Here is a 19013-nt window from a genome sequence, read left to right as displayed (position 1 = left end):
CCTCTCTTGCTCTTATTGATCTTTTTTTTTTTTTTTTTTTTTTTTTTTTTTTTTTTTTGAAACTGATGATGGTGGAAAATGAAAGCTCTCATGAAGGTGTGCAATAAATCATCCCTGGTCAAATTCTCCATTATCCTATGGTAAAGAGAGGCATGAAATTGTAATAACGCACCACAGTAAAGATATTCCACATAAGCATAAGCACAGCGGTCGCATGGAACAGTACATTTGGCCTATGGGATGACAGTATTGAATTCCCCTATTTCTTATTCAATATTTAGATGCTTGTTTTGGACAAGTTGGCCCAGGTGATTGTAAAGGACTTCATGGATTATATGGGGTCAAGTTATATTCCTTTCTCCTTGCACTCAAAAAGGCTAATATATGCAGTTGTGAATTAAACTGAAAGGATGAGACTTTGCCCAGTATGGGTGGAAGGCTCTAAATTTAGAGTCTTTGCATTGTCTTGGCTCCCTGCCCTTTGTCAGCTGCTATATTAGCTCAAAAACTGTCAGCAGAAAGATTTCAGTGGGAAATGATAAAGGTATCCTAAAGCACATGTATTCCAGTTTGCACAGGCTCAGCAGCTTCTTGCTTCCATCTTCTGCCTTCCATCCGCTCGAAGACACGTGGTGGTGGTCAGCTGTGTGTACTTTCCAGTGGGGGAGATTCCAGAGCTTTGGTTCTGCTGTCGGTGTCGCCCCATCTCTCTTGTCTCCATGCCAGCTATTTATGTAGTCTCGGTGTCTTTTTCTTTTCTCTTTGCTTTGTCCGCATGCCTTGTGCTTTGCTATGGCCGTGAGTATGTAGGGTATTGAAGAGGTAGGTTGTGTGTTGCATGCTGTGCGTATGTGTGTATTGTGCTTTAAAGGAGAGACTTCTGCCTAGTCCTCCTCAGTACTAACATGCTTGCCTTTCCATATTTGCCTTTCCACTTCTCTTAAAGCACCCTTGCATTTTTCCAGTAGGTCAGATTCACTGAAAAACAGTGGAATTAAGTGTACTAGTTTATTTCATTACCAGATAGCTTGGGCTTTTATTTGTCATCTTCTAACTGTATCAAAATAAGCTCTTTGGTTGAAGAAGTAGCCATTGGTTTCATACATTTTATTTTTAACCATTTTACGTGGCATTTGATAATATGTAACTTAAGATGTGGAAAGTTATTTTAACATATCTTGAGTCCAAGTCCTTTTGTTATACATAGTTAATCTATGAAATGTTCTATTGTTTGAAAATGAAGTATTAGGAGTTGATGTTCTGTCTAAAGAAAATTCTACTTGAATTAAAATGTATGCTCTTCAAAGTGAGTGAATAATGAATGTGTCCTACTGTTCCATAGTTAATGTTGCATGTCAGTGAAAAGCTCTACTCACTGCAGGAATTAACTATTTTTGTTTTGTTACATTTCATATTTTCAATTTTTTCTCACTCAAGAGATAGAATTGCAAGTAAAGCCATTTGCTGCCTCTATATGTTTTAAAACAATGTTTTACTTAGTTTCTTTGGTATGGTTTACAGATTTTTTTTTTTAAAACAATTTTTCTCAACTAACCACTAAATAAATGCTCAAAAAGTGGGATTTCATTTCTCATTTTATCAAAAACAGAAGCATAAACTCAATTTGCAATGGTATTGATAGGAAACTTTTATTAATACTGTCAGTTATATGTTTTATTTGTAATTTGCACAAAAGCTTCATCTGGAGTTTTGTTGGCTAAATGATTAACAAGTAAAATCTCATGTGCAAAAGCATTTCGTATTTAAAATCCCAGTCAGATGAGTAATCTGTAAGATTTTGTCTGAATGACGACTTCAGGGACTTGTTTTTGAAACATGTTAGGATTTAGCTGAACTTCTCACCTGCACCGTTTTATTATGATAGACCAGTGGATCTGGGTTTTAGATCCAAGGGGTTTTGGCTTGGCATCAGATTCGGAACATTCTCTGTAAAAGATAGTGGTAATCAGTTTTGATTAAATTGACATCATATGATCAAGGGTAATGTGTCAGTTGTCAATTCTGACTTTGAGGGAAGGAAAGCATTTCTAGCTTTCCTGAAACATGCAAAGGGTTATTGCAGGGAGAGTTATTTTAGCATTTACACAGAGCAGTTTCAGCATGCCAATAGTAGATGTTCCTATTATTTTTTCTTCTGCTCGTAGTAACAATAAAGGTAATCAGACATCTTCATTGGATTGACATGTCATTGTTGGAGGGGTTTAGCAGCGCTACAAATGCAGTTCTTGCAATCTGTCTCATTTATATATAGAAAAAGAGAAAGATTGCATGGCATTTTGAGTTTGTTTTTATCCCCCCTTTTTACTTTTAATACACTGTTCTTCACAGGCCCTTTTCGTTTAACTGGTATTTCCTTTTTTGCGTGACTACGGAAACACCCTCAGAAGGTAGGAAAGGACCTGCCGACCTCAGATGCTGGAGTTGTCACATGAAACCAGTTATTTCTATTAAATGGTGAAAACAGTGAAATCCCATTTTTCTTTCTCTGGGATTATTTGTTTATGTATTTATTGTGGTGGATGAGCTAAAGCATCCCTTAATGCTCATTCCAGGAGCCTATTGTGTGGTTTTTTTTTTGTTTTTTGTTTCATATTAGCATCTCCTGGCAGAACAGGTGTGCCTGTCTGCATTTACAACGTGGTTGTGAGCTTCCTGTCACTAAGCCATGTTGTGCTCAGATCCTAACACTGTCTTGGGCCAATGCTCTGGTTACGGTGTTTATTCCTGAATAAAAGCTGCTGTGACATTTTCTCCTGGCCTTAGCAAATGGGCAGATCACTAATAACTCATCAACAGTGTTTGCCACTCCTAAAGGAATGTTGAATTTATAAATATCTAATCGCAATACAGATACTGGCTATAAAAAATTTAGTGGATTAAAATAATGTTTACAGAGTGTGGGATGATGATGTACTGATCATCTAGGCAAGCTGCATATGTGGTGACTATTATTGAGAGTTATTTAAGTTAATATTTCATTACTCAGGCAATCACATAGTGTATTTTTTGCTGTATTTTTCAAATCCTTACTTTGAGGGGCATACTTGGAGGAGTATTTTAGAGCATGTTCAATTATGTCAAGACTCTGAGAGCTTAGAACAAGAGGTATGCTTGCCTTGTTCATTTTTAAACACGTGTGGTTTAATAGCAATGCTGAAATGAGCAATTGAAAAGTTCCTTATGCGTGAAGCAAATCTGGACCATTTTGCATGTCAAACATACAGCATAGTAAGGTTTCGTTTTACCCTCATACAAATGAGAATACGCAACTGCAGTTCGGAAGAATTCTGCATTAATTTGGCCTTTGGCTTTTAAGTACAATCAACAGTCTTCATTCCAATGAGCATCAAATGAGCAAAACTCTCCTTCTGTTAAGATACCGCTCACCTAATTTCCTGTTTTCCCAAGACTCTCTTTTAAGCAGTTTCTTATTATTTCAGTATTTCTGGTAAACTGAAGGGAAAGCATTTTAATTACTATGAAATGACCTCATAATTTGTCTGCCCTATTTCTGCAGTTTGGAGTCGTGTGTGAAATTAAAATTTAGTTTTGTGGGTTAACAGTGATTGATCTTCAGGGGAAAAAAAGGCAAAATTTTAATTTCTATTTTGTGACAGCCATTTAAGAGGAAAGCAAAAGTGATGGAATTTCATGACCTCCATACATACAGTGTGGGTTGTAGTGTTATTGCAAGCAGTGACCCACCTGCTGAATACATTGCAGCATGTGCTAGGAGAGTACCACATACCAGAACAATTGAATGCCAAGTACAGGAAGTCTCTTGGAAAATGAAAACACTGAACTTCTGCTATATATATTATTTGAGAGGAGAGGGTAATACTGACCTTCCAAAGACAAAGATACATGGAATTTCATACTTCTTTCTGTGCTTCAAGTTTGTGTCTCTTCAACCCTATGTTGTATGTCCAGTCAAAAGACATGTTTATTGTTTCAGTCAGCGTGTGTTCTTCACACAATGAGATGTACCAGCTCACAATGGAATAATTAAAAAGGGGTGTAGACAAACTGCTGCAACAGATATCAGAGCAGCGAGGATCATGGGTAATAGATAATGGTACAAAAGCAGACTCATTTGGTACAGCAGTGTCTCTCTCTTAATGTTGATTAATATCAGTGTGTCATCATTGTATTTCTACTACAACAACTCTCTCTTTTCAGTTTCCCTCATCGTTGAATAAAAAATAAGCACAAATAATAGTCTGAGGTATTAAATGTACAATAAGTTTTTAAATATACTGTATATTTTAAATATACTGTTTTACCTAGTGTGGAAAGAGGGAAGAGAGCTACCTGGGAAAACTGCAGATCTCATTGTTTAATTTGCCTACAGAGAAGTGCACAGATAGTAAATGGTACATGTTTATAAAATTTATGACAGTCTAATTGGATAGATATTATAGTCTATTTTACAGGCAATTATAGCTAAGAACAAAGGTGAAAAATATGTTTTTTGTTTTTCAAACAATTTAGTTCTTACTTTACTTTCAACTAGAATTTCTTGTGGAATCTGGGTGTTTCTTGTCTTATATTATTCTTCTTTTTCCCTTCTGGGTCTTTTTTTCCCTCCAAGCCATCACAGTTCTACCTTTTTTTTGCTATTCAATTAAATAGAGCAACATCTAAGTCACTGTGCAAATAAAGAGTGGGAACACTTCACCTTGATTAAAATGTAGAGTACAAAAGGCCAGAAATGGAAAAGATATACCAAATAAATTCCCTTTGTAGAATACATATGAAACTTATTCTTGCCTCAGTAATGCTAATGAGAACAGTGTATAAACCTTTCTGGCAGTGAGATGCAAATATATTTAAAGGCTTTTTATTTGTTTACTCTGAAGGTGCAAGGAAGAAACAGATAAGCTAGTTATACACAATTTCTTTACGTAGACCAGATTGACTTTGTGTTGAACACCCTTTAATTCTGTTTGTGGGTTTGATCTTCCATTTATTGAACCTCATTGCAAAGCTTCTGTGGAATTTAGTGATGCAGTAACTGCCTCTGAGATTGCGAGTGCCAAAGCACACCTAACCCCACCAAGTGTTTCTGAAAAATCTCTGCAACCAGTAGATAACTAAGGGAGAAAAATCTTCCCAGATCTCATTTCCTCACTGTTGTGGAGCTTTGTGCACTGCTAACTCCAAAAGGTGCTCTGTGCTTTTGAAATTGAGGATGTGAGAGGATCTGCTTCTTGGAAGTACCATTTGTGGAGCATGAAAGAGCTGTGTTTGGATATCCAAAATGATGTTCAAATATGGAGCTACTTTTAATTTAAGTGTGTTAGCAGAAGTAAAAATAGAATGACGTAGCATTCCCACAAACTCCAGCAAGACAGTGTGTTTACATGTGAAGGAGTGTCACTGATGTGTAAGAAAGGCTGTGTTACTGCATGTTCACTACCTTTTTGACCTGTAAGTAATTAGTCTATCACAGACAAACGTACTCAGAATTGTGCTTTTGCTGGTTCTTCAGGAAGAACCCTAGAGTTCTACTTCATCTCAGACAATCAGCTTGTCTCAAAGAGAAAGGCTTTCGTTGTGATTAAAACTATTAGCATTTAACACTTATAAATGTAACATTGTACATTGTATCTGTTGAACAAGTATTGATGACTTTTCTGAGTGTATGCTTAATATCAGATTCTAATGAGATGAAAACTTGGGTTGTGAATTTCCTTATGTTCTGTCATACAGCACTGATATTCATTCCCAAACACTTTTCTTGCTGCGTGTTTCCAGTCTTTTTCTGTATAAAAGCCTAATTGTACCGGAATTACCTAGAATGCATTCTCCTGTCTCACTGATGCATCTTTTTTTATCACTGTTGTGATCATTACTAAACATGTAAAAGAAGTATTTTGGTACAGGATAGTGTTCTGCAATGAAAAAATATTTTGGAGCTCTCAAAGTTATTTTAGGAAAGCATCGTTTGCTCTTTGTTCTCTATTTCAGAAATGAAAGATTTCATTCTCTTGGTTTCTCCTTCTCTTTTTCCTTTCTGTATTACAATCATCTTTCTCCTGCAGCCTGTTTGAAAAAATAAAATGAATTCTGGAGTAAATTTTCCAGCATGGATGTATCTTATTTCATCCCTGCATCAAAAGCAATCTAAAGGACAAATGTTGATTAATGAAGCAACCTTGGCCCAGCATACATTACACTGTGAAGCAATGCAATCTCAAAGCCATGCAGAGGAGAAGGAGAGGAGGAGGCAATGCATGATAACATTACCCTCTTTGAGAAGAAATTTCAACACAAAATGGGCTTCTCTGAAACTCTAACCTTAGTGTGTCCTTCAGATAAAAATAGGGAGGAGTTAGGAGTCAAAGCAGGCTCCACAGAGTGCCAGGATGAACACTGGGAGAATGTGCTCATTCACTGTCTCTTGTTTTGATTTAAGGATGGACTCACACCGCTCCACTGTGCTGCAAGAAGTGGACATGACCAAGTTGTGGAGCTGCTTCTGGAACGAGGTGCCCCGCTGCTTGCAAGGACCAAGGTGCGTGCCTTACTAGAAGAATATGTTAATGGCTCGATGTAACTTTCCAAGGAATGTTTAATGTGACTGAAAGGATGAGGAAGAAGACAAGGACAGTTCTGTTCTGTCAGGTATTCTGTAAAGTATTAGTGGGGAGAATGATCAAAAAATTAAATTTTCTTAGCAAAATAGGGACTATCCTTTCCAAACATGTGAAACACTATATACTTCATTACTGAATTCAGACTAAACTCAAAATAGAGTGCAATTCAAATCACTTAACTTCTGTGGCTTTTTACAGCCATAGAACACAAAGATGTAAAAGCTGTGTCAGTCACTCCTGAGAGAACGTTTGTGGTAGATATTTTCTGATTCTTGACATAAACTACATAGGACCTGTAATTTTCATGGACTATTTCATACTTGGGAAATTATTTTAGTGTGTTTTTACTAATGTCTGAAAAGAATGCATCTAAGATGAATGCATTTCCTGTCTCTTTAGTCAAACTGCGTAGAAAAAGGCACTTGTAGCTTAATAGCAGACCCCATTGTGCAGCACTTCACTTTGGAGTGCCTGACAAATATCGCTGGTATCATTAGTTGCAAAACAGTCCAGTGGAGTATTGCAATGATGTGCTTGAGGTCCCCTGGAAGATCAAGATTAACAGGCAATTGAAATACCATTTTCAGACCATGCATGCTTCACCGGGCCTCATTTCCTCAAACATGACTCTAAACAAGGGCAGTTAATGTCCTGTGAGCCACCGTTGTCCATAATAGAGACTGAAGATTTTCTCTTGGTAATCTTCTTGGAAGATTTTATTGCTGGGTTGCACGCATATCAAATACATCAAGTAAGGATGTGCTCAAGCTGTGTATCCCTTGATAGCACCAGGTAGTACAGATCAGATCATCTCTTTATAAAGGAGGTATCCACAGTGAGATGGCAACTGTAGTTAAAAAAGAAATTCCTTAGAGCTTCACTGATCCCATTGGTGGGAGAATGTGGTTAGGTAAATCTTCTCTGCTAATGAGCTCACATCATTAAATAGTAGAAGGCCACCAAAGAACAGACCCTACCACATATATTGTGTGTGCTTCAGGAAGGATTCCCAGATATTAGCATTCAAAGGCACATTTTGTCAACCAGGAGAAAATATCAGGGTTGCAGTGGCAGCATCTCAACAGAGGTCTGAGCAGAGCAGAACTGTTTCTCTAAATATCCCTGTATTTGCTGGAAGGGGCCGGGTGGCTATAGCCTTCCAGACTGTAGTTCAGATACATCTCCTTTTCTGTGGTTGAGGGTACTCTGCAAAGTCATGGCAGCATTCTTTGATTATGTGCCACTATCTGAGAGATGCTAGAAGTTATTGTTCTGTTTTCTTTTGCCACAGAATGGGCTCTCCCCACTTCACATGGCAGCCCAGGGGGACCATGTGGAATGTGTCAAACATCTCCTGCAACACAAAGCTCCTGTGGATGATGTCACGCTGGACTACTTGACTGCCCTGCATGTGGCCGCACACTGTGGCCACTACCGTGTGGCCAAGCTTCTCGTGGACAAGAGAGCTAATCCCAATGCTCGCGCCCTGGTAAATCTGTCACACCTGTGTCATGTAACAACCTGCCAAGGGGACATGAGTAGTTCTTACTAGGAAAGCAGAGTGAAAGCTGTCAACAGACTCCAGCAATAGCTGACTAGCTTCAGTCACAACAGTGACTGTCACAACCTACTGATTGCCAGTGTTACATCTTACATCATTAGGCCTGTGACAAATGGCTATAGTTTTAGGTCTGGTAGCTCTCCAGAGTACCAAAAGCCATTTTCACGTGATGGTAATTTCTGCATTGGTATTTTGTTGAATTAAGAATTATTTCTTCATGTTATGCCACATGATACAGAGATCACTTTTGAAACTTTTCAGTTGAATCACTAAGCTAATGGGCATGGAGAAAATATATTAAAAAGCTAGAATTTCTATATTTATAAAATGTCTGTATTTATCAAATCATAACAAATTATGATGTCCCTTGTATTAGGTGCCATGTTTCTTTAAAAAACAGTTCTTCTGATGCTTACATGAAAACAGGTATGATTCCTTTCACTCGCTGTGCAAACCAGTATCTTCTGAGAGAAAAACATCATATTTCTCTTCAGAAATTGAAAAAATAACTTTCAAGAGTCTAAAGTATACAAACATGAACAAGACTTTCTCTAATGAGAAGTGTCCCTGTTAGCTGGAAGAATCTGAAATACCAATACATTGCATATGATGAGGGGAAGAATGAGACTGTGAGCACTTGATACATATGCATGAAAAGAACTCTACCATTGCCTGCTGTATTTGGTGCTTCCACAGTCTTTTAGCTGCAGTCTCCTCTGATATCTTCCTCAGCTTCTTACCTTCAATATGATGATGTATTTTTCTTTCTGTGATAGCTCTAGCAACCCCAAGGAATTTACACTTCCCTGCCTCCTTGCACATCACTCGTGGTCTCTGTATATATCTCATAGCCCCTCTTCTTATTATTATGTTTTTTTTCTTTGGTATTTCCCAATATCATTTTCATTTTGCTCATCTTCTTCAGTGCTGTTTTCATCCCGACTTCTAGGTTTTCTTGCCAGTCTCCTGATTATCTTTAGCTGTACTTTCCTCAGCTGCCCACACAGACACCTTGTATGCTAGCCTCCGTATCTTTCTTCTTCCCTTCCATGACAAGAATGTACCTTGTGTTCCTCCCATCCTGAGAAATAGCTGTCCTGGAAGGAAAGGAGCACACCCTCAGGCTACTGCCTCTCTGCTCTCCTACCTTCTGAGTGGATTTCTCTCTCTCATTTCCCCCCACAGTAGGGACTTGTCACCACTGGTTTGTTTATAGTATTCAGTACATTCAGGATGCTCATCATTTTTGTTAGTAATGTTTTTTCTGCCTTTTCCTGACTCTCATTTAAACTGTTTCTCACTTAAATAGCAAAGTTAAATCAACTCAGGAAGTAAAATTAAGTGGAAAAAATGGAAACTTCTGAAGCAGTAAAACTTCTAATGAAATATATTGAAGGATGTAATGCAGGAGCTAAAATGTATGATTGTTTTGATGACTTTTTAAGAAACTGGGGAAAGCTATTTGTAATATTTAGCAAAGAGTACGGTGTTGGAATAAGTGTTATAAGTTACTCCTTTTTGACTATATTAAAAAAAATCATTAATACTTGCAAAATGTTGTGGGGATACAGACACCACATGAGTTCTCAGCTTTTTCAATTTTTGTACTCTTTAAAGTTCCTTCAAAGCAACTAGTAATTAACATTTCCCTTAACAGAAGCTGACTGTCGTGTGTCTCTTTCTACAAGCTAAGTTATTTACTTCGAGTTGAGTGTTTTGCAATACTGATCCTTTTTATTAGAAAATAGAGCAAGTAGTTGACATTTAAAGAAAAGAGTTACCTGTGCTTTTCACTAAAATGTTCATGTGCAGTGAATAATGTGTTTGCTTAACTTTAGGCACACACTTACCCTCTGTTAGTAATACATAAAAACAGCCTGAAGACAAAGCATGCATTATGTATACAATGTGAAGACATGCTTTGTTGAAAAAGCCCCAGTCTTACTGAATAAACATTTTGAAACAAATGAATATCTACTGATGGTAAGCAAACCACTAAAACTACTGTCTCACATTTTAAAAGGCTAGGGTGCAACTTTGGTTTAAGATGTTCCTTTCTTCACTCCCCTTTTTTTCTCCTGTTCCTACTCCATCACATTTAATTTTAACCCAAATACCAGGGGCTGATACTTTACTTACAGGAATAAAGGAAGAGGGGCCACAAATCTAGCGAGACTAAAAAATTGGTATTGTGAAACCAAAACTGAAATTGTGATATTAATACCTTATCTATAAATATACCTTGCAGAATGTGCACACACTAAAAAATAAGTACAGTATACTGCAGATTGATTTGTGAATACAAAGTTAATATACATAGATACTTAGTTTATAAGCGTACAAGATAAAGAAGATGCAATCTGGTAGAAATACTCTGTTCTGTTCTTAGAAAGCTATAGAATGTGCTTTATACATCTCAAAGACCCTAACTGATTTCAAAGTTGTTCTTACACATACACATGTGCAGTCTTTGGAACTACATACATACATGCACATGAGCATACCTTTAAGAGTCACAATGGGCTTGTCTGTATTTGGTTTTGAGAGGTGTAAGTTCAGTTTCTCTCTACTGCTAGAGAAGAAAGCAGTAGCACTGCTTTGTTCTCCTTAAGGCTTCTGGGAGATTTCTGTAATTCATAACCTCTTGTGCTTAAAGAACAATAGCTTCTAGTACTCTAACACTTCTGCTCCCAGTGTGCCAGCATGGAGCTATTTGGAAAGTGTAGCTGCATGTTTTTAACTAACATGACTGTCTTTTGCACAGAATGGTTTTACTCCACTGCACATTGCCTGCAAGAAAAATCGCATCAAAGTCATGGAACTCCTGGTGAAATATGGGGCTTCAATCCAGGCTATAACGGAGGTAGAAAAATGTTTCATACTCTGAAGAAACATTCCTACTCTTTTTTCCTTTTTTTGCTTCTTTTTTTCTCTTTCCTGTCATGCCTCACCTTCACTTATGTTTATTTAAATGAAGAAGCCCCTCCCCTACGCTCGTGCAGAGGAGTAAAACTGCTCTTGCTTTGTTTCGCAGTCGGGCCTCACACCAATACATGTGGCTGCATTTATGGGCCACTTGAACATAGTCCTCCTTCTGCTGCAGAACGGAGCCTCTCCCGATGTCACTAACATTGTGAGTATGGCTTTGACTAGAGTCATCTGTGTGATGCTCACTACAAAGGGGTCCATGCGGTGCAAACAAAGGTCACATTTTAATGATACTTCATTACTTCATTTTATGTTAGGACAAATTATGGTAGCACCTTTCCCAAACAGTGAAGAGGGGAAAATAGCTATTGTATAGACATTGTAAGCCATTTTTGGTTTTGTCTACTGTTCTGCAATGCCTGAGTAGGTAAAAATCCCTTAAAAACAGTCAAAGCTTGCCAAATACATTTCAAGCTGATTATAAAGCAAGGCAATTCAGAATGATGAAATTTATGTCCAAGCGGCTTTAATTTCTACTTGCATAGCCTTGCTGGCCATAATGAAATTGTGTCATCTGTATTAATGAAAGGGTATTAAATGCTTAAATCTTATTAAACAAGAAGTTAAAATATTAAATTTGAGATGTTCCTTTTATACAGGAAATTCCAGGGGATAGTGCCTTGCAAAAGAACGTATTTAAACTTAGAAAATGTGACCTTTGGGAGGTAACTAAATGCAGAACCTGACTTACAGTAGAAATCAGTGTTTGTATACCAATAGCCTAGTTACCAAGAATAATAACTGTAAAAAGAACGTGATGATTTCCTGAGTTGTATTTCATAGATATCTTACTGTTTGAATTTGTCATTATAAACAAGTATTTAACTTCTGACTATCTGCTCGATAAAATTTATAACCAGTAACGTTATAAATAAGTATTCCCAAAAATAAAATAACAAGAAAAAGTTGTTAATTCAGGTACGATGGTTTGTTAGTTTTTCCTGTCAGAAAAATCTTACATGGAGCCTAGTGACAGCATTCCGTATACCAAGCTGTTTGCTTGAATCATGAGGACAGTAAAAACCTTTTACTTCTTTCTATTTTCTTGTAAAAACAATGCATACACATAACCTTTATTGATGAGATGGAAGCCAACAAGAAATTGTTGTGGAAACGATTTAAAATATTGTGCTGGTGTTACTGGACATCTTTGTGCAAAGTTTAACACTTTACAGTTTGTGCTACATAGGTGTCTTGGCTTTTTATTTGGTAAGCTGAAGTCCCCTGCTGGTTTACTGACTGTTTCCAAAAGCTGAATTGTGTTACTAACTCAGGTATGAAAGGGTGTTTATAGAAACTTGATCATTAGATTGTGAGAAATGTAAAAATGATTCTAAACAGTTCATTCTTCAGGTAATAATGTTTATGTAGATTCTGCATTATGGTTTGTAACAGAGGTTGTGGGATTTTGTTTGCTGCCTACTTAGTAATCACAGCCGATGATCTAACGTTAACTTTAAATTGATTGTTGGTAAATCAACTCCATGTCCAGGGGGTTTGCTTTAAGTTCATGACAGGAGGCAGACTCAGGTTACTTCTTTTTGCTGTGTCTGTGCAGAAGGTTGAGAAGACTTGGTCTCTGACAAAAAAAGATCTTGACAAGAGTGTTCATTTTGGTACTTACAGTTTAACTTGACAGTCACAGTAATAACATATAGTCCAGCTCTATAGTAAGGAGAAAAACACTCTTAACAGATAGAAATGATCAGTCCTGATGTGTTGTCATAATTAACGGATATATTCTGAACTCTTGATTGCAGATCTGTCCCAGTACCTAATATACCAGATACCAATGAGCTGTACAGGGACTATTTTAGTCCACTTGATGACAGTGAGCTCAGAAAATGTTGAACTATGCAGAATTTAGCTAGAAATACCATCAAGGAATAGTCACTTTCAGTGTTTCTTTGCAAACCTATGCAAAAAGTAAATGCTTTGAATATATCACCTGTACTGTGTTATCATGATCTGAAACTCAACATCAGTCCAGTTAGCCTTCCAGAACTGCATATGCTCCTTCAAATTATGTCGGCTGTAGAAGGCCTGAAACAGGATTCATTTCAAAGCCCACAGACAGATCCGTGCTGCTGAGCACAGATTTTACGCATTTCATATGCTGGCTCAGTTGTGCGCAGCTGCTGCAAGGCATTTTAAAGCTGCCAGTTCCACACAGTGTGCAGGAAGAGACCATCTGGAGAAAAATCCCCTTCCATTTTGAGGCTTGTGTGCTTCACAGTCCCTTGAAAGAGACAGGTTCACTGTACAATTGTACAGTTGTTCAGTGTACGTGAGCAAAAGCTGATGCATCTGTAAATAGAAAGCTGAGGAATTTATGTGACCAGGCAAATGGATAAAGTAGAATACTGTATAAATAACGTTTGTCCAGAAATTTGCAAACCATAGACTACCCAGGTTTGGCACATGTATGCATGCACTCTTCTTAGCTCCCTGTCTCAGCTGGTGGAAATGCAGAGCTCTGTTTCTTCATGGAGGTTTAAGGCATTGAAACTTTTTTTTACTTTTCTGCAGCGTGGAGAAACTGCACTGCACATGGCAGCACGTGCTGGGCAGGTGGAAGTAGTTCGTTGTCTCCTGAGAAATGGGGCCCTAGTTGATGCCAGAGCCAGGGTAGGTGTTCTGCTCATAACTGTTTCTTTATTTTTTTTTTTTTTAATATAAAAAATATAGCTGAAGAATATATAATCTGTGGATTCTACACTAAACAAATCTTAACCTGTTCCAAAAGTAGCAATGTATTTCTGTGTAGATGTTTGGAATAAAATGTGTGTGGTGGGTGGGTTGACTGTGGCTGGTAGCTCAGTCTTCGTGCAATTGCTTGTAATAATAGGTAAAAAGTGAATGAAACTCTTGGGTTAAGATAAAAACAGTTTATTTAGTGAAGGAGAAAGGAAAAAAATAACAACACAACAGTTTAAACACAGAATAAAACAAGCCCTCCCCCCCCCAAGTGATGCAAAGGCAATCACTCACCACCTCCCACAAGCAGACTGATGCCCAGCCAGTCTCCAAGCAACAGCTACTTTGGAAAAGCTCACCCTCTAGTTTTATTGCTAGGTATGACATTACAGGGAATGGATTATCTTCTTGGTCCATTCAGACCAGCTGTCCTGGCTATGTCACCTTCCAGCTAAGAAGGCCTTGGTGCTGTGTAAGCACTGTTCAGCAATACCTAAACATGTTTTGGTCACAAATCTAAAACACAGCACCATATGAGCTGCTAGAAGAAAATTACCTCCAGTCCCAGGCAGACTCAGTACAATATGCCTGATTCAGACCAGCAACAGCTGTTCCATCTAAGTGAGAAGGTGCACAGCAATATCCTAAATCCAAACATCAGGTATTCTGGTAGCAGTTAGTCATAGGTTATGAAAACAGAAACCATTTGCAGAGCAAGGTAGCTGGTGTATAACAAATTAAGAAACTGGGTTCAGGGTAGTTCTACCTGCTCTAATTGTCTACTTGATTTGAGTTGTAGGAAGAACAGACTCCGCTGCACATTGCCTCTCGCTTGGGCAAAACAGAGATTGTCCAGCTTCTGCTACAGCACATGGCCCACCCTGATGCTGCAACAACTAATGGGTACACTCCACTGCACATCTCTGCCAGAGAGGGACAAGTTGATGTTGCTTCGGTTCTCCTAGAGGCAGGTGCCTCACACTCCATGTCCACCAAAGTAAGAAAAAATGCTTTGTGACTGTACTCAAGCAGTACAAGCAGTGTATACTTGAGCATGCCTGTTACATGAGGGATGTATTTTCACACTGAGAAGCTGAGCTACTTTGTACTTTGTTTTGTTCCTATTTAATCAACAGCAATCCAGTAGACTGAAGTAATGTATCAGACACTGATTGAGATTTGACATTTTTTGCTGTCATCTGAAGTAAAGGGTTTGGATCGTACTGGAGCCAAATTCAAGTCATGATAAATATGTGGCTACAACAAGCTTAAAATGTGCATGAAGTCCTCCTGTAACTCTTTACTGTCCTGTTATGAATAGGGCTTTTGTTGCCAAAATTTTCAAACTAGAAAATGCAGATTTGAGGTGAGGAAGGAAATTATTATTATTATTTTCCCTAATGAACAAGTCTGTTTATTTTTTAATACCTTGTTTATTCAAACAGTAAAATAATTCTGTCTATATTGGATGAAAGGATTATTCCTAAAGGCTTATTTATACAATTCAGTTTCTGTCCTGTCTCATCTAAATCTGAATTTATTTTCAGCGTGTCTGTAAACAAGATATCATATGACCCAATGAGCCATTTTTCTAAACTTATGAAAGAAATAGTCTGTGGAATATTATTGTTTTCTTAGCCAAAAATGGCTGCCAATACATTCCTGACAGAGTGTTAAACATATAAGAAAATAGATACTGTGACTAGAGTTATGTGCCAAGGTATCTTTTTTCAAATGCATCACATGTGTTTAAGTAGTACATCTGATTTTACAGTGGGACCCTAAAGTCCCACTTTTTTCCACAAATTTTTTGAGGAATTTGATGTTTTCTGGGGTTTAGAAGTCTAAACCAGCAATTCTGAAATTAATGATCCATGGATTACTGGGCATGCTTGCTGTTGTCCTTTTATCCGTCTGTTAAATCACATAAAAATGGCTAAAAATACACTAAATACTTTTTCAGATTTCCATACTGGTTTGTGATGTTTGCTTTTAGTACTGTAGAAACATTCTGTAATTGTGAATAGGGGGAGGTGTAGCCCTCCTGATAATCTTTCTACAAACCTTTGATTCACAGGCTGGAAATGTTTGAGATTCCCTAACATAAACTCCTGTTGAGGTGGGATTACTGGATCAGGTCAATGATGATAAGCATTACACATCTCTTACATGTCAGGCAAATAGGTTGTTGTAGCTACCTGGAATTACTGTCAGGACAGTACAGTGTAGTCTGCCACCTGCTGTTTTCCTTATCAACTTGATTTTTAAAATTGAAAGACTATGTGAACTGCACATTAGTTTTTTATAGACCTTATGTCTGTGCACCACTGATACACCTTGCTAAAACAAATAGAAAAGTACTCTTTCAAAAATGCAAGATTTTTGTCATGCCACCATGTGTTTCCAAAAGCACTGCTATTGAGTCAGGTAGTGATATTTTAAGGTGAAGCTCAGAGGCTCCAGCAGAGACTGTTTAAAAAAAAAAAAAAAAAGTCCAAGTTGAAATTCTTCAACAAGCTCTCTAAAGAATGAACACAAAGTTTGGAGCTTTTCTCGCTGAATTTAAATGGTGTTTCATTGTTACTGGCACCAATTGACACAGGAAATATTTCTACAATGTTATCATAAAGCTAAAAAAAAATAAATTAAAAAAAAAAAAATGGAGCTGGTTTGGAATAGAAATTTGAACAAGTGCCTTCCTTGCCCACATAGTGTTCATTGCCAGTAGGATCTGTATCAAATAAACTATATGCCATTCCGCCACCACGTACATGGGAAAGAATAATGAGAGGGGAAAACATATTTTGTATTTCATGGTTCTCAAAATGCTTTTAAGAGACGATGCTATTTCTCCACAAGGCTACTGATTTTGGCAGCTTGAATATAGGTCCAAGAATAACCAACTAGTTTAATAACATGGCTCTTGAAAGGGAGGTGTCAGCATGCTTTTTAACACGAACATTTGCTTTTGCCTCCTGAAATTTTTCAGAAGGGATTCACACCTTTGCACGTGGCAGCCAAATATGGGAGCCTGGAAGTGGCAAAGCTCCTCCTGCAGCGTCGTGCTTCTCCTGATTCAGCTGGCAAGGTACTAAGCAGAAAGAAACAAAAATTATTGGCCTTTTGGGTTCTTACTTGGCAAAATGTGCATACAAAGGAAGCCTGCGGCCACTTTCATATGGTGGCACTAGCTTTATTAAGATCACTCCCTCTCAAGGCTGTCAGTTATGTCTGTTAGTGTTGGAGGCTGTGGTGCTGAGCACTGGGTTTAGGTTCCCTTCCACAAGGTTATGCAATGCTCAGCTCAGAGGACAAAGATGTTTCTGTGGCTCAAGAAGTACTGATTTCACAGGAATGTCCCAGCTGTAGAAATCATAATTCAAAAACCCAGGGGTAAGACTGTTTCTTGTTCTGTTCTGTGGGAACCTGTTCTCACAGGGTTGGGAGAAATGGACTCCATGCCGGTGGCCACATCAAGCATGGCTGCCCAAGCTCACCCTCAGCTGCTCTTCTCCGCATTAAACAGCTGCTGCCCGTGACTTCTGGTCACTAACATTAACTGCTGCCCCGCGCTCGGGGTCCCGCTGGTACCGTCCCACACTAACGCCCCTAACCACCCTTACAGAACGGCCTCACGCCCCTGCACGTGGCGGCCCATTACGACAACCAGAAGGTGGCACTGCTGCTGCTGGAGAAGGGCGCATCGCCCCACGCAACCGCCAAGGTGAGCTTCACCCCAAACCACATGCCATGGCCGCACTGCCTTCCTCATGCAATCATAACATCACCGAGGTTGGAAGGGCTGTTGGGATTTTCCAGTCCAACCGTCTGTTCATCACTACCATTCCCACTAAAACACGTCTCTCAGTGCCACTTCTACCCTTTCCTCAAGCACCTCCAGGGTGGTGATTCCACCAGCTCCCTGGGCAGCCTGTTCCAATACCTCACCACACTTTCTGAGAAGAAATAATTCCTAACATCCAAGCTTAACCTTGCCTGGCATAATTTGGGGCCATCCCTTCTCATCCTTTGGCTGTTACATGGGAAAAGCCCAGTCTCACCACGACCTCCCTTCAGGCAGTTGTAGAGAGCCATGAGGTTTTCCCTGAGCCTCCTCTTCTCCGGACTAAACAATCCCAGCTCCCTCAGCCTGTGCTCCAGACCCCTCACCAGCTTAGTTGCCCTTCTCTGGACACGTTCCAGGGCCTCAATGTCTTTCTTGTAGTGAAGGGACCCAGAACTGAGCACAGCACTCGAGGTGCAGCCTTACCAGTGCTGAATACAGAGGGATGATCACCTCCTGCTGGATGTGCTATTTCTGATATAAGCCAGGATGCCATTGGCCTTGTTGGCCACCTGTGCACTTTGCCAATTCATGTTCAGCCTAGTGTTGACCATCCTTTACTCCCAAACAGCCTTCCAGCCACTCTGCCCCAGGCCTGTACTGTTACACTGATTTGTTGAGACCAAAGTGCCAGACCTGACACTTGGTCTTGTTTAACTTCATCCCAGTGGCCTCGGGCCAGTGATCAGTCAGTCTACCCAGGTTCCACCGTAGGGCCTTCCTGCCCTCAGACAGATCAACACATCCTTCCAACTTGGTGTCATCTGAAAATTTACTGAGTGCATTCAGTCCTCTCATCCAGATCATCAGTAAAGTTATTAAACTGGCCCTAATACTGACCCCTGAGGAGCACCTCTAGTGACTGGTCACCAGCTGGATTGACCTCTATTCACTGGCATTCTCTGGGCCTAGACATCCAGCCAGGATTTTACTTAGTGAAAAGTACATGTGTCTAAGCCTTCCTTCCTTCTTTCCTCTCTTCTTCCTACCCTTCCTTCCCACTTCTTTTTTCTGCCTTTCTCAGGGAGCAGGAGGCAGCACCACATCTAATACCCTCATGAGAAGGCAGCCTGGCCGCAACCTCCTGTGGTACTGTAGCCAGTGCTAGTTCTGTGTGGGAAGTTCCAATTCAATGTAAATTTAAACAAACAAAACAAGAACAGCAACAACAAAACCCAAACAAACAAACAAGGTGTGGATGACCGAGTGTTGGAACAGGTTGTCCCCAGGGGCAGGGGATCCTTGGAAGTGGTAAAAATGCAACTAGGCCAGACCCTGAGCAATCTCATATGAATAACCACCC

General features: G+C 39.1%; 1 protein-coding gene across 32 annotated transcripts in view; it reads left to right on the top strand.

Annotated features, from left to right (window-relative positions):
* Positions 1–19013, top strand: part of ANK2 (ankyrin 2) — a 316117-nt gene that overhangs the window by 214548 nt on the left and 82556 nt on the right. For 26 of the 32 annotated variants that reach the window (XM_032444304.1, XM_032444291.1, XM_032444289.1 and 23 more), the window contains 8 exons: positions 6440–6538; positions 7912–8109; positions 10946–11044; positions 11216–11314; positions 13699–13797; positions 14666–14863; positions 16856–16954; positions 17492–17590. In XM_032444304.1, the coding sequence (XP_032300195.1) occupies positions 6440–6538; positions 7912–8109; positions 10946–11044; positions 11216–11314; positions 13699–13797; positions 14666–14863; positions 16856–16954; positions 17492–17590 (990 nt within the window). The remainder of the gene's footprint in view (positions 1–6439; positions 6539–7911; positions 8110–10945; positions 11045–11215; positions 11315–13698; positions 13798–14665; positions 14864–16855; positions 16955–17491; positions 17591–19013) is intronic. The other 6 variants (XM_032444309.1, XM_032444306.1, XM_032444305.1 and 3 more) reach the window with 2 other exon arrangements.

Source organism: Coturnix japonica, chromosome 4, assembly GCF_001577835.2.
Source record: "Coturnix japonica isolate 7356 chromosome 4, Coturnix japonica 2.1, whole genome shotgun sequence".
Taxonomy (NCBI): Eukaryota; Metazoa; Chordata; class Aves; order Galliformes; family Phasianidae; genus Coturnix; species Coturnix japonica.
The sequence above is the reverse complement of the archived record's forward strand: the minus strand, read 5'-3'. Positions and strand labels throughout refer to the sequence as shown.